Here is a 20,753-nt window from a genome sequence, read left to right on the forward strand (position 1 = left end):
ATGCCCGATTTTAATCCGCCCATATCAGAAGTGATGCCCTGTAGCAGCGTTTTGATGGTCGTTATCTCGGCCGCGGTATCCGTCTGTGATGGTCCTGGCGTGGCGGCCATGTTATCCTCCGTGCTTCCCTCCGTCTGTCGCGTGAGGCTCCTCAGACCGTACTGTGTTAAAGTTTTCTGTACTTGTTGCATACTAAAAAAAAGTTGCGTTTCACCCCGCGAATATTTTCTGATGTCTAAATTATGTCAATCTTAATTTTAAAAGGGGGGGGGGGGGGGGGGGGGGGGGGGGGGAGGTGGGTGGCTCCGCAGCAACTACACTACGCGGCCATCTTGGACGCTCGCTCCCCGGAAGTCCTTAAAGATTCACACTTTAACTTGTCGATCAAATCTTTAATTAAAGAGGCTGCAGACGAAGAGTTGAAGACAAACCGCAGGACAACTTTTATGGATCTGAAACTTTAAGGCAGCGTCACAATAAAAGCAGATAGTAATAGCAATAATAATAATAATAATAATAACAATAATATATAATGTCAGAGGATGTCACAGACTGGCTGCAGTTATTAATAACAGCTGTTCTGTTGCTTGTTGCTTCACATCCCGACATTAAAACCAGAACTACTCATCCAAACCAACTTCTACTGTGAGCTTTTAACTCTGTTTGTATTTGATGAACTGCCTCATCATTTCTTGGACACATCAGTAATCCAGGCTGAGTCTCATGGAAGAGAACATGAACATCCAACACAACGTTCTGATAGATTCCACTCCACTTTTTGACATCAGTGGAAAAGTCGACATCTCTGGTGTGATGCATCAGCACTAAAATCACAGGTTTATCACCTGAAAAGACAAAATATGAGACAAAGTTCAGAGATCGACTTCCTGTGAAGAAGAACGTGCAGAGAACGTTTTACTAAAAACACAAACATTACAGGAATAAACGATACAGGCAGGAAGAAGTTCATACATCCCTCTGAACATTCATGAATTTCATTCAATTATTTCCATCTCTCATAACGAACATGTTATCAAAGCTGCGTCGTTTGTGGCTGTTTGCTCAGTAATCTGTCCACACTTGTACCTCACAGTGACTGAATGTGTCCCTTCAAACACTTAAAAAAAACAAAACTGTATATTAAAGATGTTAAAGTTTACCAGTTTGTAGAGGAGCTGAACACAGAGCTGCTGTGAAGTGACCTGAGGACTCATGTTTTAATCTGCTGCAGTGTTCTTCACTGCTGCCACTGAAGGGTTTGTAAATGTAGAAGTAGGAGAGAAAAGTCTCTGAGCGAACTGTTCACATGTTCACTGACTGTACGTACAGCTGCAGAACCAGAACTACAGGCTCACACAGAACATGAACTCTGGTCCTGAGACTGGAGACTATAATCAGAATATAATCTGAACATCACCTCTGTACAGATTAGTCTGATAACAGTAAGAGAGAGTTAGAAACAAATCTTTCATTACCTGGAATCTCTCTCATGGCTGCCGACACATCTGATCGAACAAGAGATGTGATTGGACAGAAGACGATGATGATGTCACACTCCTGACAGCCTGTGAACTTCACCTGTGTCCATTTCATTTTCTTCACTTTTTCCAGTATTTCACCATCAGCACCACAGGTCAGACCAGTAGAGACTGAGTGGACCTTCACTGTTTGTGCTGAAGGTGTAGAGATCAAATCCTTCATCAGTTCCACAACAGAGACATTTACATTATGACAGCAGCAAAGTGGAGATCACAGAGAGCATCAATTAAAACAGTAATTAATAAGTAAAAAAGCAGTTAGACCAATATAAATAAACACAACTCCAAACATATTTACACCATCACACAGAGATAAACTAACTGTGAACATTTATTCAGAAACATCACTGAAAGAACCTGGTAGCAACATGACACTCACCTTTGGACCAGAACCAGGACGACCGCCATGAGGGTTTCTGTTCTGATGAACAATGAAGCAGAATTCAGTCAGATCCAGATTCATGTTTGTGTTTAACTGTTACTGAGTTTGATGAGACGATTTGTGTCAAATAATAATAACAGAGGAAGAATTCCCATCTTTTATTAAAGTGAAGGTTCTAATACTGTGAAAATACTCTGTTACAGGTTCAATATGTGTTATTATCAAGTGAATTTAAATGATCAGCAGAACTTGTGCAGTAAAATGTGACTGATGAACCTGAAGATATTTTAATATTGAATTATTATTAATGTTGAGTTAGTGGAACTGATTCTAACTTCACTTCCTGTTGTGGGTTTAATCTTTAAAACATCATATTTTATGAACTCATCACATGTTTTATTAAAGAAACAGATCCAGGAATCTTTTCTTACTCACATTAATATTGTGAGTGTTTTTCCACATTCTGGTTAATAATTCATGGATCCTGATGAAAACAATCAGCTGTATTTAGGTGGCTGTTATCTGTGAGTGAGTATATTTGATGCAGGAGGCAAAAACCTGGATCCAGTTAATTTAAATATGTTGTACATGATTTTGGATCAGGCTTGATTGAATCAAAGGGGACTGTTGGTTCTACTTGGTGCCGTTCAGCTGCGTTTGTATTAATCCAGCCTGTTCAAACAGATCAGAACACAGACAGGATCCAGTTCTGGCAGGTCAAGTGGAGCAGAACAGTCACAGAACACATCAAAGATCCACAACAAACCAACTAAACTAAACTAAAACTGTCGTTTCAAACTGATTATTTATTGTCATTTATTAATCAGAGCATTCAACATAATCAGCACACACACACGCACGCACGCATGCACGCACACACACACACACACACACACACACACACACACACACACACACACACACACACACACACACACAGTAAAGTTAAGAGGAAACCTGTGTTTCCTGAGCAGAATATCTTTACTTTAAGACAGTAATGTTTCCTATAATATTTCATATAATGTCTGGTAGTATTCTCTATAATATAGACACAGAGGATCCCACTGTGAAAGAAATAAGAATAATAATCTTACCAGCAGCTCTGGGTTGCTCAGCCATCGTTTAGCTGTTGTAGATCTGCAGGAAGCAGAAGGAAGAGACTCTTTATAGTAAGGACCCTCCCTCCTTATGTTCCACGACTGATAATCTGTCACTGTGCACAAACATGCAACACCACAGTATCAGTTTCTAAAAAGTTGGTGGATTTCTTATAAATCACGTGGTTCATGAGAGGGAGGATCCTTTATATAAACTCTAACCTAACTTTATATAAAGAGTCTTTTTCGTCCGTTTACTGCAGATCTACAGCAGCTACACGTTCTCCAGACGATACCGACACACTGGTAAGGATGGTTCTGCTTTTTATATCAAAAACAAATGCTCGTCATTTATAGACTGAACCGTTAGATATCAATAGTATCAATACATTGGAAATTTTAACTTTGTAATGAATGTGAGATTAAAAGTGACGTTTGACAGGAAGGTTTTCAATATCTTGAGGTTTTCTTCGTTTTATTCTCAGTGCCTGTTTTATGTGAAGCACTTTGAATTAACTCATTGTTGAAAGATGTTGAGTGAATAAACCAGTTTAAATTCCTGCTGATCACATTGTTGATAAGTTCCCTCTACACAGACAGTGATAACATGGATGTAGATCTCTGTAGGGGCCCTGATACAGTTTTCACCAGCGTCCCTCAGAGTCCTCCACTGTGACCGAGTGAACTAATCGTTCTGTTGGTACAAGATATCTAAACATCTATCACAGGTGTGGTTCATGTTGTACATCATGTTCTTCATGTCCTCTGTCTGCAGTCTGAATCATGGGAGGAGAGTCTTCTACTCCTGGTAAGATGCTCAGTTAACTACAGCACACAGTCCAAAGATCCAACATCTAAACACAGTTTAGTATAGTATATACAAATAAAGAGCAGACTTACATGATGCTGATGTTCTGAATGTTGTACATGCAATCTCAGGACGGCTGTGGCTCAGCAGGTAGAGCAGGTCGGCTGGTCGGTGGTTCAAATCCCAGCTCTGGGCTGAGCTGCATGTCGAAGTGACCTTGAGCAATACATAACTCCAAATGACTTCTGATGTGCGGTTGGCACCTTGCATGTTGGCCTCTGCCATCAGTGAGGGACCTGCGATGAGCTGGCGACTTGTCCACTCATCCCTCGCCCGGAGACAGCTGGGATTGGCTCCAGCAATAAACCCAGCCGACCCATGAAAAGGGATAAAGTGGTTATGGACAATGACGTGACATGCAATCTCTATTCAATTTGATGAAATCACTGAAATCTGTTTAAATAAATCGTAAATCTCCTCTTTATTTTGTCAATAAAGGAAGCACATAGATTTACTTCAGACACACTCACACCGAGGAATAGATAGATAAAGCTTAGCTAGCTAGCTTTATCTCAGGTGCAACATGTGCCGTTGTTGGTTGCCACAACTATTCATGAAAATTAAAGTTTTTTCAGAAACATCTTGTATGGAACATCAACAGCTTCAACAAACATGTCCGTGCCCTGCACCCTCCACGCTATGCTGACGGAGGAGGAACTGAGACTAGCGTCGCTCGCGGCTTTGACACTAAAATAAATATTTGGGTTTATGAATGTATCCACCTCCGATTTTGTCGCTTTCTCTGTGTTTAAAGCCAGTTCTTAGAGCGAGCATGACAGATACGCTAGTGTAAACACCGAGTTCAACCGGAAGAGCAAAGCCGACTACTGCCATGAACCATGGGTAAACTCACGAAGTCAGGACTGAGGTGGATATGTAAAAACAAAACAAAACAAAAAAGCACATTGAATTAACACAACAAAATAACAGCTATCATTAAGGGAGGGGGCTCGTTTATAGCAGAATGTGGGATGAAGTTGGAAAATGTCTCCAGGGAGGGATCACTCCTGAGAAAAGTCCAACTTCACTGAATGATCTGTTGAGCCTGTTTACTGAAACCTGTGAAAAAATATATATGTGGAGTGTCTTTTTTTCTGCAAGTTTGATTTTTGTAAAATGTGATGACAGTCAATGGTTTAGCTCGAATCATAGAGCTAGTTGTATTTGTAATGATCCGTCTAATAAATAATAATGAACTAACCTCAGAGGTAGTAGTGAGTGTGGCATTATGATAGATACATCAGCACATTATGACTTATCATGGAACATAAATATGCTATGAAACATTTTCACATATCGTTTTAGGCCACATATGTCAAGTATTCCATGTTATTCCATTGTGTGTTTTCTAAATTTCTCTTTTTCTTTACAGTGCGGACACCACCTCCGCAGCCACGGCCACCTTCTCCAAGTAAGACATTAAGTTGTATTGTATTATTATATCTTTATTTCTCTTTTCAAATATTTCCTTATGTCTGACACAATTTTCTCTTCAGCACTCGGTGAACCATGGAGGGACGTAAACTGGGGGTGAGTTTACTGAAACATGTGGTGACACTTTAACAACACAAATACACACGAGTGTCCTCAGCAGAATAAACTGAATCCAGCTCAGTGTGACGCTGAAAACCGTCTGAATGCTTCATTAACTCAGAAGGTGTAGGTGAGCTTCAGTAATGACCAATGACAGGAACTCCTCTAGTCCTCTTTAAAAACAGCCGACAGGTGAAACAGGAAGAGACGTTCTTTTAATACAACTCAAACCAAACTTCAACCAGCTTTGTATCACTACAATGTTACAATGTTTGCTGCCTTCCTTCCTTGTGACTCATCTCGTGGAGGTTGTGACTGAAATAAATGTCCACGGTTTGAACAGCTTCTTCTTTCACAATGTCAGAAAGTATAAATTTACCTGTGTTTTGTGCATATTATATTTTATACTGTTATATCTTAACAAGTGAGTTATGTGTCTGTGGTTTGTGACAGAATAAAACCAAACCAATGGGTCTAATGTTTGTTTTGTTTGATGGTTGGTTCATTGATGTTGAAATCAATAAAATATATTGTAATCTAAAATCAAGTGTAATCTCCTCTGACAGAGACAAAGAGGTGGATCTTCAGTATGTGAAGGAGTATAAGCCTGAAAGGGACGACATCAGACATCTCAGAATTCTTCTGTACGGACCCGTCGGAGCTGGAAAGTCCAGCTTCATCAACTCTGTCAGCAGCGTCCTACGAGACAGAATGAGTATCCCTGCTGCCGCCAGTGCAACAACTTCTGACAAAAGTTTCACCAGAAAGGTAAAAAAACTTCTGATATCTTTTAAGTATCATCGGCGAAAGTAGGCTGGTTCATTTGTATTCATCTGTATCACATCAGAGTTAATTATCTGTTAGTTTGTTGAATTAAAGTTCTGAAAACAGACATCAAGATCATTTTTACTGTCTGGGTTTATGAACACTTAAGAGGAATCTGACCCTGTTTTTTTTATCTTCTAAAACTCATTCAATAGTGCAATGGAATAAATCAAAATTTTAATTAAATGGGTAATGTAATATGTAATGGGTGGATATGTACTATATATACATGAAGACACCTATATACAGTATATACAGTGTGCAGGATATATCTTCCATATCCTTTATAGAAGATATATACTGAACATGTTATAGTGCAGGATGTATTCAAGCTTTAAATGTATATAGTAGATATTTAGTGTTAGAGGGATTTTGTCATTAAAAACAACTAGGATCCATATTGATGTATCCAGGCAGGTCACTACAGTACCACACATCTGTCAACGGCATTACTGTCACTAAAACAAGGGTTTGTGTGTCTGTTACAGTATGAAACTCATACAATCAGAAAGGAAAAAGGAAACCCACAGACATTTTATCCTTTCGTCTTCAATGACATCATGGGTCAGGAGGAAGATTCTGGCTCTGGAGTTCATCCTGAAGACATCAAACTGGCCATGAAGGGACACGTGAGAGAGAAATACAAGGTACAACGTCACATTAATACACATTTGACAGTATCAGCATTATCAAACACATTTTGACGGAAACATGCTGTCAGCTGTGTTAGAGCCATAATATTGTTGCTATAATCTGAATAATGTAATCGGATGTCACTATTGTAATTGGCACTGAATGTTAGAAGAATGAACCGACCTTTGTCCACCCAGGAAGGAACAGTTTTTGACCGCTGTCGCTGCATTTAAGTTATTATCATTGTGTTTGCATGGAGAATTATTTAGTTTGAACATCATAAGGGACATGTGTAATGGACAATAAAAGGGCTGAGTGTCTCAAAGCATAAATCAGTTAGTAACAAAGTAATCAGCGCGTCAATTAAGTCGTCTGAGCAGACGCTCCTCAGTATCTTAAAGCTTTGGATTAGCTACACCATACTTTAAAATGTTGTGAACACGCTTGAGTGAGTGTGATTTGTGAGTCCAGTTTAGTCTTCTTAAAGGCAACAGAATTGCATAAATATCATGTTATGTAGTATCTATCGTGTCCCCGGGGTAGAGCTCTACCTGATCTTACACACTCATGATGTGTGGCTCGATGTGCAACATTCCCAGATTTGTTCCTCGTCAGATTCACACTGAAGAGTTAAAGGTCTGTCAAGTGCATCAGGTCACGGTATCAAATGTCTGATAACCACCTACAGACAAACAGTCAGTGATATCAAAAAAGGAGCGTAAGATCAGATGAAATACACTATATTACCAAAAGTATTCGCTCACCCATTCAAATGATCAGAATCAGGTGTTCTAATCACTTGGCCTGGCCCCAGGTGTATAAATTCAAGCACTCAGGCATGCAGACTGTGAAACAAGACATTTGTGAAAGAATGGGCCGCTCTCAGGAGCTCAGTGAATTCCAGCGTGGAACTGTCATAGGATGCCACTTGTGCAACAAATCCAGTCGTGAAATTTCCTCGCTCCTAAATATTCCACAGTCAACTGTCAGCTCTATTATAACAAAATGGAAGCGTTTGGGAACAACAGCAACTCAGCCACGAAGTGGTAGGCCACGTAAAGTGACGGAGAGGGGTCAGCGGATGCTGAAGCGCATAGTGCAAAGAGGTCGCCGACTTTCTGCACAGTCAATTGCTAGAGAGCTACAAACTTCATGTGACCTTCAGATTAGCCCAAGTACAGTACGCAGAGAGCTTCATGGAATGGGTTTCCATGGCCGAGCAGCTGCAGCCAAGCCACACATCACCAAGTGCAATGCAAGGCGTCGGATGCAATGGTGTAAAGCACGCCGTCACTGGCCTCTAGAGCAGTGGAGACGCGTTCTCTGGAGTGATGAATCACGCTTTTCCATCTGGCAATCTGATGGACGAGTCTGGGTTTGGAGGTTGCCAGGAGAACGGTACATTTCAGATTGCATTGTGCCAACTGTGAAATTTGGTGGAGGAGGAATTATGGTATGGGGTTGTTTTTCAGGAGCTGGGCTTGGCCCCTTAGTTCCAGTGAAAGGAACATTGAATGCTTCAGGATACCAAAACATTTTGGACAATTCCATGCTCCCAACCTTGTGGGAACAGTTTGGAGCGGGCCCCTTCCTCTTCCAACATGACTGTGCACCAGTGCACAAAGCAAGGTCCATAAAGACGTGGATGACAGAGTCTGGTGTGGATGAACTTGACTGGCCTGCACAGAGTCCTGACCTGAACCCGATAGAACACCTTTGGGATGAATTAGAGCGGAGACTGAGAGCCAGGCCTTCTCGACCAACATCAGTGTGTGACCTCACCAATGCGCTTTTGGAAGAATGGTCAAAAATTCCTATAAACACTCTCCTCAACCTTGTGGACAGTCTTCCCAGAAGAGTTGAAGCTGTAATAGCTGCAAAAGGTGGACCGACATCATATTGAATTCTATGAGTTAGGAATGGGATGGCACTTCAGTTCATAGAATGAGTAAAGGCAGGTGAGCGAATACTTTTGGTAATATAGTGTATGTGCCAGTGGCAGGATAAAGGTTGTGGTCCAAAAACCACAAAATTGCTGAAGGCCTTCTGTCGATCCAAATGGGCGTGGCCTGTATCCATTATAGGAGATACACTACTTGATAGCAAAGGTAATTAATCACTGGTGATTAATAACACACTTGTAAATGGGAACCACCTCCGTTGTTTAGCTACTGGAATGATCTGGAAGAAATTATTACAAAAATCTAATCAAATCAATTTATTCAATTTCAAAATCTGAAGTAGTGATTTCTTTACAGGGATCCATCGATTTTCCACATCAAATTAAAATTGCACAGACAAGGACATACGGCTATATATGTTTATTAACTAAAAATAATACAGAGTAAACAGCATTAAATGATCATTCAAACAAATGACAACAGCTAACAGAATATGTGGAGACTAATAGGGTAAAACAGAGATGTTAGGTGATTCAGAAGTGATGGTGGATTTTGTGGTGCAGCTAGTAATTTAAAAATATTACGGGAGTACATTTTAACACTACAAGGCCCAAACCGAAAATGGTCTTAGCTTAAACGATGGGAGTCAAAGTTACAGACAGACACCAACTCTTTTTCATGTGTGTGAATCTGGCAGTGGCCCAGAGATTCAGCCTACTTTGTTTGTAGGTGGACAGAGTCTGTTGTGTTCTTATGTCAAGAATAAGGCTTGGAGTCAGACTTGCAGTTGAACACAATGCATGTGACTTTTAATGTGTCTTGTACTCGTGCACTGACTTCACAACAAGCATGACGTATCAGTCTCAACCACTAGGGGCAACTAATCAATCTATGATCTAAAGATCATTCCAGCAATATACTACAGAGTCCACGGCTTTTGGTTTCTCCTGTTCTCCCAGCTGCGGCTTGCAGCACTAATCCAACAGCCAGAAAGAAGTTGCATCTCGTTTCTGCTGAAGACGCTCTGATTCAAAAGCCCAGCGCGAAGTTTACCCTTGAGTGCGCTGGGGGTAAATAGTCGTGGCTGGATAATGATGTCTCTGTTCGGCTGGAAACGTTTGTACGTCTTATTGAGCAGTCAATTACTGCGACGTCTTTCTTGCTGATGATCAGTGTCTTAATAAAACTTCTTCGAGTGGTTAGTCTTCAGCTCTGATCGGGACTTAATTCAACTCCTTATTCAAAAATAACTGGAGGATGAAACGCTGGCCGGGCCAATCTTCTGTCGTCACTAAAATAAAAGAATTAATTTTAATTCACTTTCTGTGAATCAGGCGACGATACTTCATGATATTTAAAACTACAAAAAGGACAAAAAGAATTAGGTTTCATTCTTGTTTGAGATTTCAAAATAAAGGAACTTCGAAAAAGTACAAGGAAAGGAAAAAGTAAAAAGTAAATTAAAAGTAGGAATGAAGAGTATAGATATAGTTTCAACAACGAGAGTAAATAATGAAGAGAGCAGAGACTCTCGGGTATTCCCTTTTATTCTTGGAGGCAGAACTGAAGGGCAAACTGAGAGCGTCACTTCCTCCGGCGTTATCATAGTGTAAACGTCTGGGGCTTCAGTTAACAATTATTATCGTCTTTTAAGTTTCGAGATCAGGATTCACTGTTCAAAGGAAATCCACCATGACTTTACAAATATGGTTTACATGTTTTAACATGACATAACTGAAATGACTTAATATAAAAAGGAAACGTAAAACCTGCTCCTTGAACCGGCACCTTATCGTGGTGGAGGAGTTTGAGCACCTGAATGATCCTAGGAGCTATGTTGTCCGGGGCTTAATGCCCCTGGTAGGGTCTCCCAAGGTAAACAGGTCCTAGGTGACAGGTCAGACTAAGATCGGTTCAAAAGCCCCTAATGACAGACACAAAAACAAGGACGCTTACGTCGCCTGGATTGGCGTTACCGGGGCCCCACCCTGGAGCCAGGCCTGGGGTTGGGGCTCGCAGGCAAGTGCCTGGTGGCCAACCCAATCCCCGGACGGTGACTCTAGCCATTTCCCCCCCAGTGAGGGGACATGGAATGTCCCCTCACTGGGGGGGAAAGAGCCTGAGCTGGTGCGAGAGGTTGAGCGGTACCAGCTAGAGATAGTCGGGCTCGCCTCTACGCGCAGTCTGGGCTCTGGAACCAAACTCCTTGAGAGAGGCTGGACTCTCTTCTATTCTGGAGTTGCCCACGGTGAGAGGCGGCGAGCTGGTGGGGGCTTGCTTATAGCTCCTCGGCTCATCCGCCATGTGTTGGAGTTTACCCCAGTGAACGAGAAGGTCGTTTCCCTGCGCCTTCGGGTCGGGGATAGGTCTCTCACTGTTGTTTTGGCTTATGGGCCGAACAGCAGTGTAGAGTAGCCGGCCTTCTTGGAGTCCCTGGGAGGGGTACTAGAGAGTGCTCAAACCGGGGGACTCCGTCGTTTTTCTGGGGGACTTCAACGCTCAGGTGGGCAGAGACAGTGTTACCTGGAGGGGTGTGATTGGGAGGAACGGCCTCCCTGATCTGAACCAGAGTGGTGTTTTGTTACTGGACTTCTGTGCTAGTCACAGTTTGTCCATAACGAACACCATGTTCAAGCATAAGGGTGTCCATATGTGCACATGGCACCAGGACACCCTAGGCCGGAGGTCAATGATCAACTTTGTAGTCATGTCATCTGGCCTCCGGCCGTATGTCTCGGACACTTGGGTGAAGAGAGGGGCTGAGCTGTCAACTGATCACCACGTGGTGGTGAGTCGGATCCGTTGGCAGGGGAGGAAGCTGGACAGACCTGGCAGACCCAAATGTATTGTGAGGGTCTGCTGGGAACGTCTGGCAGAACTCTCTGTCAGGGAGGTCTTCAGCTCCCACCTCCGGGAGAGCTTGGACCTGATCCCGAGCGAGGCTGGGGACATTGAGTCCAAATGAACCATGTTCTCAACTTCTATTGTTGATGCGGCTGTCCGGAGCTGTGGCCGTAAGGTCTCCGGTGCCTGTCGTGGCGGCAATCCCCGAACCCGGTGGTGGACTCCGGAAGTAAGGGATGCTGTCAAGCTGAAGAAGGAGTCCTACCGAGCCTGGTTGGCCCGGGGGACTCCTGAAGCAGCTGACGGGTACCGGCAGGCCAGGCGAGCGGCAGCACGGGCAGTCGCGGAAGCAAACACTTGGGTCTGGGAAAAGTTTGGAGAGGCCATGGAGGAGGACTATCGGTCAGCCTCGAGGAAATTCTGGCAAACCATCCGATGCCTCAGGAGGGGGAAGCAGGTCTCCACCAACACTCTTTACAGTGGGGGTGGGGAGCTGTTGACCTCGACTGGGGATATTGTCGGGCGGTGGAAGGAATACTTTGAGGATCTCCTTAATCCCACTGCCATGTCTTCCATAGAGGAAGCAGAGGCTGGGGACTCGGAGGTTGACTCATTCATCACCCTAGACGAAGTCACCGAGGTAGTCGGGAAGCTCCTCGGTGGCAAAGCACCGGAGGTGGATGAGATCCGCCCTGAGTACCTCAAGTCTCTGGATGTTGTAGGGCTGTCTTGGTTGACACCTCTCTCCAACATTGCATGGCAGTTGGGGACAGTGCCTCTGGACTGGCAGACCAGGGTGGTGGTCCCCTATTTAAAAAGGGGGACCGGAGGGTGTGTTCCAACTATCGGGGGATCACACTCCTCAGCCTCCCTGGGAAAGTCTATTCCAGGGTACTGGAGAGGAAAATTCGGCCAATAGTCGAACCTCGGATCCAGGAGGACCAATGCAGTTTTCGTCCGGGCTGCGGAACACTGGACCAGCTCCATACCCTCCGCAGGGTGCTCGAGGGTTCATGGGAGTTTGCCCAACCAGTCCACATGTGTTTTGTGGACTTGGAGAAGGCATTCGACCGTGTCCCTCGTGGCATTCTGTGGGAGGTGCTCAGGGAGTACGGTGTCGGAGGCCCTCTGTTAAGGGCCGTACGGTCCCTGTACGAGCGGAGCAGGAGCTTGGTTCGCATTGCCGGCAGTAAGTCAGACCTGTTCCTGGTGCATGTTGGACTCCGGCAGGGCTGCCCTTTGTCACCGGTTCTGTTCATTATTTTTATGGACAGAATTTCTAGGCGCAGCCACGGGCCGGAGGGGATCTGGTTCGGAAGCCAAAGGATTTCATCTCTGCTTTTCATGGATGATGTGGTCTTGTTGGCTCCTTTGGGCCAGGACCTCCAGCATGTCCTGGGGCGGTTTGCAGCCGAGTGTGAAGCGGCTGGGATGAGAATCAGCACCTCCAAATCCGAGGCCATGGTTCTCGACCGGAAAAAGGTGGCTTGTCCCCTCCGGGTTGGGGGAGAGCTACTGCCTCAGGTGGGGGGGTTCAAGTATCTTGGGGTCTTGTTCACGAGTGAGGGAAGGATGGAGCGTGAGATTGACAGGCGGATCGGTGCGGCGGCCGCAGTAATGCGGTCGTTATACCGGTCTGTCGTGGTGAAGAGAGAGCTGAGTCGAAAGGCGAAGCTCTCAATTTACCAGTCAATCTACGTTCCTACCCTCACCTATGGTCATGAACTTTGGGTTATGACCGAAAGAATAAGATCCCGGATACAAGCGGCTGAAATGAGTTTCCTCCGCAGGGCGGCAGGGCGCTCCCTTAGAGATAGGGTGAGGAGCTCTGTCACCCGGGAGGAGCTCGGAGTAGAGCCGCTGCTCCTCCACATCGAGAGGAGCCAGCAAAGGTGGCTCGGGCATCTGTTTCGGATGCCCCCGGGACGCCTTCCTCGGGACGTGTTCCTGGCATGTCCCACTGGGAGGAGACCCCGGGGAAGACCCAGGACACGCTGGAGTGACTATGTCACCCAGCTGGCCTGGGAACGCCTTGGGATCCTCCCAGAAGAGCTGGAGGAAGTGTCCCTGCTCAGACAGCTGCCCCCACGACCCGGCCCTGGATAAGCGGAAGAAGATGGATGGATGGAAACGTAAAACTGGTTAAAAATATCACAAACATGCAGTACAGCAGCACTGATGACTATTTCGTATAGTGCTGGCTTAATCCTTGTTACAAAAATATATATCAAAGGCATTTACTAATTTTGGTCCACCAATTCGCCACCTCGGAGGGAACACTTATTTCCAACTCCATTGCTATCTAAATCTGAGCCGTCGATGTGCCGGCGTCTGGGTGAGATGGGCAGAGGTGTCGATGACCTGCACTGTTATGCGACTCACAGCCGGGGAGTTTTAAAACCAGGAAACAGCTGATCACAGCAGTCAGTCCATCACTTCATCCGCAGACATTAAAATGAACAACTGGACAGCTGCTGAGATCCAGGAGATGCAGCATCTCCTCGGTCTCTGTAGCTGTTTGGTTGTGTTAGCATGTTGCTGTAGCAGCAACCTGCTAACAGTAACTGCTTTCATTGGAGTTTAGAACCCAGTTCTAAACTCCAATGGGCTGCAATGCAAAGCTCTTATTTTGAAGACAAATTCGTTGTCTTCCTGACAGAGAAAGCAACGTACTTTACCTTCAGCCTCCAGTCAGTCTCCTCACCTCAGCATCATCCACACATCTTGAAAATGAGTCATAGAGATTTTAGAAAAGTTGTTTTTATTGAATTCAATGCTCCCTTTAGGTACGCACATGTTCGCAGTTCACTGATAATCTCTGGTACATGTCCATGTCCCGTCCATACCCCCACCCCAAAAAACTCTCCGGTTCTATGCGATTCACGTGAATGACCCAATTGATCAAGAAAACGGCGATTATCGCAGAAAAGTTACAAGTTTGCAGGTCTGCCTCTTAACTTCTCCTGAGGGATTCTAATTCACAACAGTTGCGATACTTTAATAGGCTTGTTTGATAAACTCATCAGCCACAAACACTACAATGGGAAAGTCTAAAGCAGCAGTGGGTACAAAAATTAAAATAAAATGATATATAAACTTTTGTATTCTCCACAAGTTCTAATTTATGGTATGTTGTTATGTTTTCCATGTAGTGACTCCCTGGGACCCACTGTTGGTCTTTTCAGTGGGTCTCTTACAAAATGTGTGATTTCTGAAGTAATTGTAGTGTTTGATGTTATATGGTCATAATAATGGTTTTATGTTTGATGAAAATGTATCTGAAAATTAAACAAATAAAAACAAAATAAAACCCCAAATCTAAAAACAAAACACTGGCACGTGTTGGCTGACCTGAACCTTGATGAGTCAGAGACTGATTTTATCAGTCAGAGCGCAAAAACAGGATAAAACATAGAAGCTGTCAAAATACAAATCTCAGTGAGGGATTATATATATTATATATATTACATATATTTAGTAGCCGCTACATTAGTTCCAAAGGGTTTAGTCCGATGTTAATCCAACTGACAACATGTGATGGTGTTTAACTGATGGGAGCAGCTGCAATGGAGGGGCAACAAATCCTAATTTGGCCCAGGGCCTCAAAGTGTGCAGCACCAGCCCTGCTCTAACAGCTGCCTGCAGCTGATAGAGATGTCCTGTTGCATGCTGGGATTCTACAACTGAACTATGAGCAGGACGCACACTTCAGCTTCCTCTGACTGTGTTAATCTGATGATTTTACCGCACAGATGATGAAGAAAGACGTTTAAATGTGAGTCTGAGGCTGCAGATAAAAACATGCAGGTGTCGGCTGATGAAGACGTTTAGTGTGGTGCTGAACTGACTGAAAGACCAACAGCTGAATCTTTTCATTGAAATATAGAGTCACAACACAACACAGAATCAATCAGAGCTGATCATTCTTGACAGAGAAACAGTTTCACCAAGACCAAGTCTGTAGCTTCGATTGTTGAAATCTGTGTCGAGGATCTGTGTTGAGTCGTCCTCGAATCCTGCAGTCATCTGTATTAACGCGTCATATTTGTGTTTTAAATTGTCTTCCAGTTCAATCCTGTATCTCCGCTGTCCAGTGAAGATCCAGGCTACAACCCAGAACCGTCTGCAGATGACAAAGTTCATGTTCTGGTTTGTGTGTTTTCTGCTAACTCAGCAGAAACTACGGAGTCAGTTCTGCAGAAGATGGCAGACATCAGACAGGAAGCCGGTGACCTGGGTAAGACTATAAATATAATATCTGTTCCACAGGAGGATGAGAGATTTAGTCAAACTGTTCTGTCAACAAGTACCAACAGTTTAACAAACACAAGAGGTCACCTTCCATGCACAGAATCTTAACTTCATTCAACTCTGGGTCGGCTATTATTTTATGAATAACTCTTCTTAGTTGGAAAGAGTCCATAATACAATGATCATACAATATAATAAATGTTCACAGTTCTGCTTCATGATTGTGTTGTTATAAAGTTTCAATCAAAACTAGAAAAGAAAATTCCAAACAAAACCACACAGACACAACCACTGTATATTTTAAATAGCTTTCCCACTTTTCCTGCCACTAATGTATTCAACATTCATCTGCTCATTCTTTCTTCAAGATAGAAACTCTTTTCAAATAAAATAGTTTTTCTCATCTTTGATGCATTGTCATGACTTCAAAAAGATCATTTCAGTGTTATTTTATGTGTTTTCTAGGTTTTTGTGTCATCTTTGCTCTTTTTCTGGAGTTTTGTTTCCCTTCTGTTTTCTTGTGCTTTCCTCCACACCTGCCCTGCATCTCCTTCTGTTCCTTCCTTCTCGTCCTTTGGCTTCTACTGTTTTTTCCATTCAATACTCTCACCTGTGTTTCTCTGCCTCACTCTACTGCACCTCATCCCTTTGTTAATTTAGCTTGTATTTAAGTCCAGTCTGTGGACTCCGCTGCATGTCATCCCTGCTCTCTGTCATCCTGTTTCCTGTCACCTCTTAATGCTCTCATATCAATAAAGCAATGAAAAAGGCCAGAAGAAATTACATTTACCAAGTGATTTTAGTTATCCTTATCCTGTTAGCTTTGAGTCAGAATTTTCAGACTTTTGACTTGAAGTCGAGCTTTTCTGTCTCTTCTGTCTGGAACAGCTGCGGGATGTTTAGCTGTTTGAGTTTGTTGGATTTTATCAACAGAAACTCAATGTAAAAGATGAGCCCAATTGACTGAGTGTGTTTCTGTCTGAAGGGATTTCCCAGATGGCAATGATGACCAAGATCGATGAAGCCTGTGGTGAAACTGAGAAGAACCTGAGGAATGTGTACAAGAGCAAACACCTGAAGAAGAAGGTGAGCGTCTCATTCAGTCTGTACACAACTCATGGAGTTTCACTTTCAGTCCAAATATTGTCAAAGGTTCTGTGAGCTCCAAACTTCATGTTGATTTATGAACTGAAATGTTTCTTTAACACTCAGATGAAAGACTTCAGTGCAGCAGTTGGGATCCCGATGAACTGCATCTTTCCTATCAAGAACTACAGTGAAGAAATCGACATCAGTGATGATGTTGACAGTCTGATCCTGAGCGCTCTGAGATGTATGATCGACTTTGGAGACGACTTCATCAACAAATTATGATCAGAAGGAGGCTAAATCTGAATCCACCTACATGTTTTAAAGGGTTGGAGTTCAGAGGGAAATGACAGTTTATCATAATCTGGTTTTATCTGTATAGCTCAGCTTTGATGAGGTCGATTACAGCTTAGCTTCAACAGCTACATCAGTAATCTTGCTTTACATTAATGCACAAGTGACAATAACCTGATGACATCAGAATAATACAACAGTCACAGTTATAGTAGAATCATTTCTTTAACTATATTTTCCTGATTATACCTGCATGCTTTTACTGAAGTAACATTTTCAGTAAAGTAAATTATCTATTAAATTAATTGTATTTCACACTTGTATTTTGCTGCCAAAATGTAACACAGCATACTACTGGAAAAGTTCAATAAATCAGATGCTTTTGCCTTTTCTTGTGGCAGTTGTGAGAATTATTTCTAACAGGTGGATTCAGACAACAGCACCAGCATTTCCACATTCACACGTGTCACAACACTGCATGATAGTCTTTCTTGACCTTTGAAATAATGTGTGCAGTGGAAGCCTTTAACCTGTGTAACTTACTGTGTTCAATATCTAATAACCAGTGTAGGGCAAGTTACTCTGAATACATAATACATTATTTATTACTTGTTACTCTCATTTCAAGGTAATTTGTTACATTACAATATTACTGTCTTTGAATTGTAAGGCATTACACTACTACTGCATTACTAGAGGCCCAAATGCAAAAAACAATAAACATTAGCTAGAGGGCCTTAAAATGTAGGCTACCCTCCATTCACAACCACCAACTCTAAAAACAACAGTTTTTTAAAGGGCTGGCCATGCTGAACATGAATTGCAATGTTGAAATTGAAACATTTGGGGTGCACTACCTTTTACAGTCCCAAGAGCAGATTTATGTTGAAAGTTCAATATGTGTCAAAACTTTTTGTGTGTCAACCCCTTGGTCTCTATTAATATAAGGGAAAGCTTATGTCCTCTAGATGTGATTAAGCATGCATGATGCATGGACATGTCCCACCTTCCTGTACATATCAGGGACAGTACAGATTCCTATAATGCATCTACATTGTATTGAAAGTTTTTGAAACACACACAGTGATTTTCAATGTAGCCTAAATCTGTTCATGGGGCAGAAACTGGTTGTGCATCCCAAAATGTGCGATGGTCAAATTCAGTTTGGGCAGACCTTTCAAAAACAGCTGGTTTCGTGTGTGTGTGTGTGTGTTTGTGTGTGTGAGTGAGTGATGTGCTAGGTGAGTCTGCAGATTTGTTGTCGCTGTAGAGTAGAGAGAGACAACTGCTTTGTACAAAATACTTCCATGCACTACTTTTCAGATGCTTTGGTGTCATGATTGTCCGCTCAGGACGGATTTGATCGCTAGTGTCCTCCATTTCAATAGCAAACAACATAATATTATTAGCTGAATTGACAGGTCAAGGGTCAATAGGGCGTGCAATAGGTCAAGCTGATAGTGCAGTTTTAGAGCGCCCTCTGTTGGCTCACAAGGCGAACTACTTCAAGTGGTCTGTTGCGCTTAATTGTTGCGTACATTTTGAATGAACAGGTCAGTACATTCGAATAAGAACTTCCCCCGACACTTTTGAACGAATATTCGAATTTCCAATAAAAAGTGACGGCCCTACTCTTTACACCATAAATGCATTTAAAAATATATTTCTAGGAGAGGATCTATAACATTCATCCTCTATTTGACAGTTTCCAGTTTCAGGAGAGTTTGTTCAACAATCACATTTCACAAACCTAAAATCTGACTGTTAACATCACACACATTCACAAAGACATATCTTAACCTGTATTCTTCCTGGTGCTTCGTGTCCTTTTGGACAGCGTGTGGCCACAGTCCTTCTGCCAACATGTCTCTCTGTCTGACATCAGACTCCTCTGGTGACCTTCTGCATCATGTCACACTGACACTCTGTCTCTGCTGGTTGGAAGGTTGAAATTACTTGTCTGATGAGTCAAACAGACTGATGCATATGAGTTAAAGACTGAACCTTCTATACAGTAACACTGTGACAAAACTGGATACCAGAGTGCAGACCCCAAACTTTACATGACACATAACCACCCTCTCCTTTCTATTGTGGGCTATAAAAACTGCTGTAGTAGTTTTGACAGGACTGTAACATGTATAACTGCATACATTAAATTATATCATGTTTCAAGTGCATGTCTCATCCAGACTGAGACTGAGGAGAAGTCTGAGATTACACTGTAAAAACTTTAACTTTGAACCCTGTAAGGACGTCACGTGAAGACGTCAACATGTTTTCATTCTCTCCAGCAGACAACTTTCAGCGTTATCAAAGACTTTGAACTTTGGAGATGTTTCTAACCTACACAATGTAAAATCACATTATGGGATTACTGCACATTATACAAAATGTAGTAATGTTTTATTTAACTATGGACTGAGTGAACCAGTGTTATTATACCAGAAGCAGACAGGGTCACTTACAGTCGTTGGTCGGCTGGTCAGGCTGCAGAGGCTCCAGATGTTGGCGGACGGAGGATGAAGGTCCGGGAGGGAGACAGTCAGTCTGGCTCAGTCCCAGCTGTCTGTGATGGAGGGTTTTAAAACCTCCTGGGTGAAGTGATGACTGCAGGGGAGAGTGTTGCTGCTGATCATCAGGACAGAATCACTCCTCCTCTTCTTCAACTCCTCATCCTTCAGTTTACATTTAGATAAAGTGACTGAGCCGCTCTGCTGACTCTAACATCCACCAGATGAAGCTAGCTAACAGAGAGACGGACTTCTACTGCTGCCTGCTGTTCAACTGCCGTTAGCACGCTGCGAGACCTCCTGCGCATGTGCGACCCCGGGCCGGAAATGCATCACATGTCACTAACGTCAAACTAGAGAGCCTAAAAAGAGAAGTTTTGTTCACTCAAGTTGTTTTAAAAAAGGGCCTGAAGAGAGAACCTTCTCTCTGAAGGACTCCACGCCGAACAACAGAGACAACGGAACATAATTTTTGTTTATTACAGAATATTTTACTTACTGACTATAGTAGTTTAGTTCGTCTCATCAACACGGCACCAGAACCAACATGGAGCCAACTGGGTCATAAAGGTTCTGAACAAGATCACAATAAATCTGCTCATACTGACAACTGCAGTTCTGTGAGAGGAGACACTGACAGCTGTGATGTCTGTTTAATGATGTATTATCAGGTGTCATTATACTCCTGTCAGTGTCATACTGGAGTCAAATACATATATTCACCTGTGTGTTGACACCTTCTACAGGTCAACTGCTTCTCACTTAATCAATCTGATTATCAGAATCTGATCAGTTTGTCTTTGTTTTTGTTTTTTTTTTTGTTTTTTGTTTTTGTTTTTTAAATCAGATTGCCTTTAAAGTCAAAAGATTTAAAAATGGGCAACTTAGTAAAAGAGTAAATAGTAACAAAGGTTATCAAATAAATGAAAGGAGGTAAAAAATACAATATCTGCCTCCAAAATGTGGTGAAGCAGAAGAATGAGAA

At 42.8% G+C, this 20,753-nt stretch overlaps 2 protein-coding genes and 1 long non-coding RNA gene across 15 annotated transcripts; 1 reads left to right on the forward strand and 2 right to left on the reverse strand.

Annotated features, from left to right (window-relative positions):
• Window positions 1-419: 419 nt before the first annotated feature.
• On the reverse strand, window positions 420-4,138 carry LOC119025283. Of its 11 annotated transcripts, none has more exons than XR_005076759.1 (6): window positions 3,918-4,138; window positions 3,015-3,133; window positions 1,918-1,954; window positions 1,476-1,673; window positions 1,161-1,249; window positions 420-845 (listed from the first exon to the last, which is right to left on the reverse strand). XR_005076759.1 is itself a non-coding variant. In XM_037108687.1 (5 exons), exons 1-5 carry the CDS (start codon window positions 4,108-4,110, stop codon window positions 625-627), a joined length of 768 nt encoding a protein of 255 aa, XP_036964582.1. In that variant the 5' UTR covers window positions 4,111-4,138; the 3' UTR covers window positions 420-624. The 11 variants fall into 11 exon arrangements, 5 of the variants coding, with proteins under 5 accessions (XP_036964582.1, XP_036964584.1, XP_036964583.1 ...); XR_005076763.1 differs by lacking the exon at window positions 1,161-1,249 and adding an exon at window positions 2,356-2,592 and having other exon boundaries at window positions 1,918-1,959; window positions 3,918-4,053; XR_005076760.1 differs by lacking the exon at window positions 1,161-1,249 and having other exon boundaries at window positions 1,918-2,592; window positions 3,918-4,053.
• On the forward strand, window positions 3,192-17,646 carry LOC119025280 (interferon-induced protein 44-like). Of its 3 annotated transcripts, XM_037108681.1 has the most exons (9): window positions 3,192-3,323; window positions 3,793-3,825; window positions 5,258-5,296; window positions 5,382-5,415; window positions 5,985-6,186; window positions 6,732-6,890; window positions 15,690-15,858; window positions 16,858-16,958; window positions 17,085-17,246. In XM_037108681.1, the coding sequence occupies exons 2-9, from the start codon at window positions 3,801-3,803 to the stop codon at window positions 17,244-17,246; spliced, it is 891 nt and encodes a 296-aa protein (XP_036964576.1). In that variant the 5' UTR covers window positions 3,192-3,323; window positions 3,793-3,800. The 3 variants fall into 3 exon arrangements, with proteins under 3 accessions (XP_036964576.1, XP_036964575.1, XP_036964577.1); XM_037108680.1 differs by lacking the exons at window positions 3,192-3,323; window positions 3,793-3,825 and having other exon boundaries at window positions 5,192-5,296; window positions 17,085-17,646; XM_037108682.1 differs by lacking the exons at window positions 3,192-3,323; window positions 3,793-3,825; window positions 16,858-16,958 and having other exon boundaries at window positions 5,192-5,296; window positions 17,085-17,172.
• Window positions 6,014-20,064, reverse strand: LOC119025286. Its single transcript, XR_005076765.1, has 3 exons — window positions 19,724-20,064; window positions 19,056-19,186; window positions 6,014-6,854 (listed from the first exon to the last, which is right to left on the reverse strand). It is a non-coding gene; the product is annotated as an uncharacterized LOC119025286 (long non-coding RNA).
• Between the last annotated feature and the right edge of the window lie 689 nt (window positions 20,065-20,753).

The sequence above is a fragment of the Acanthopagrus latus genome, chromosome 9, assembly GCF_904848185.1.
Source record: "Acanthopagrus latus isolate v.2019 chromosome 9, fAcaLat1.1, whole genome shotgun sequence".
Lineage (NCBI taxonomy): Eukaryota > Metazoa > Chordata > Actinopteri > Spariformes > Sparidae > Acanthopagrus > Acanthopagrus latus.

What these genes read in the sequence shown, in the direction of transcription:
- LOC119025283 (XM_037108687.1), bottom strand. Translation starts at nt 4,110, where the DNA reads ATGGCAGAGGCCAACATGCAAGGTGCCAACCGCACATCAGAAGTCATT. An exon ending in TGAGCAACCCAGAGCTGCTG is followed by an intron (nt 1,955 to 3,014) that starts GTAAGATTATTA and finishes TCATCAGAACAG; the next exon opens with AAACCCTCATGGCGGTCGTC. An exon ending in GTCCTGGTTCTGGTCCAAAG is followed by an intron (nt 1,674 to 1,917) that starts GTGAGTGTCATG and finishes CTACACCTTCAG; the next exon opens with CACAAACAGTGAAGGTCCAC.
- LOC119025280 (XM_037108680.1), top strand. Translation starts at nt 5,212, where the DNA reads ATGTTATTCCATTGTGTGTTTTCTAAATTTCTCTTTTTCTTTACAGTG. An exon ending in TGGAGGGACGTAAACTGGGG is followed by an intron (nt 5,416 to 5,984) that starts GTGAGTTTACTG and finishes CTCCTCTGACAG; the next exon opens with AGACAAAGAGGTGGATCTTC. An exon ending in ACAGGAAGCCGGTGACCTGG is followed by an intron (nt 15,859 to 16,857) that starts GTAAGACTATAA and finishes TTCTGTCTGAAG; the next exon opens with GGATTTCCCAGATGGCAATG.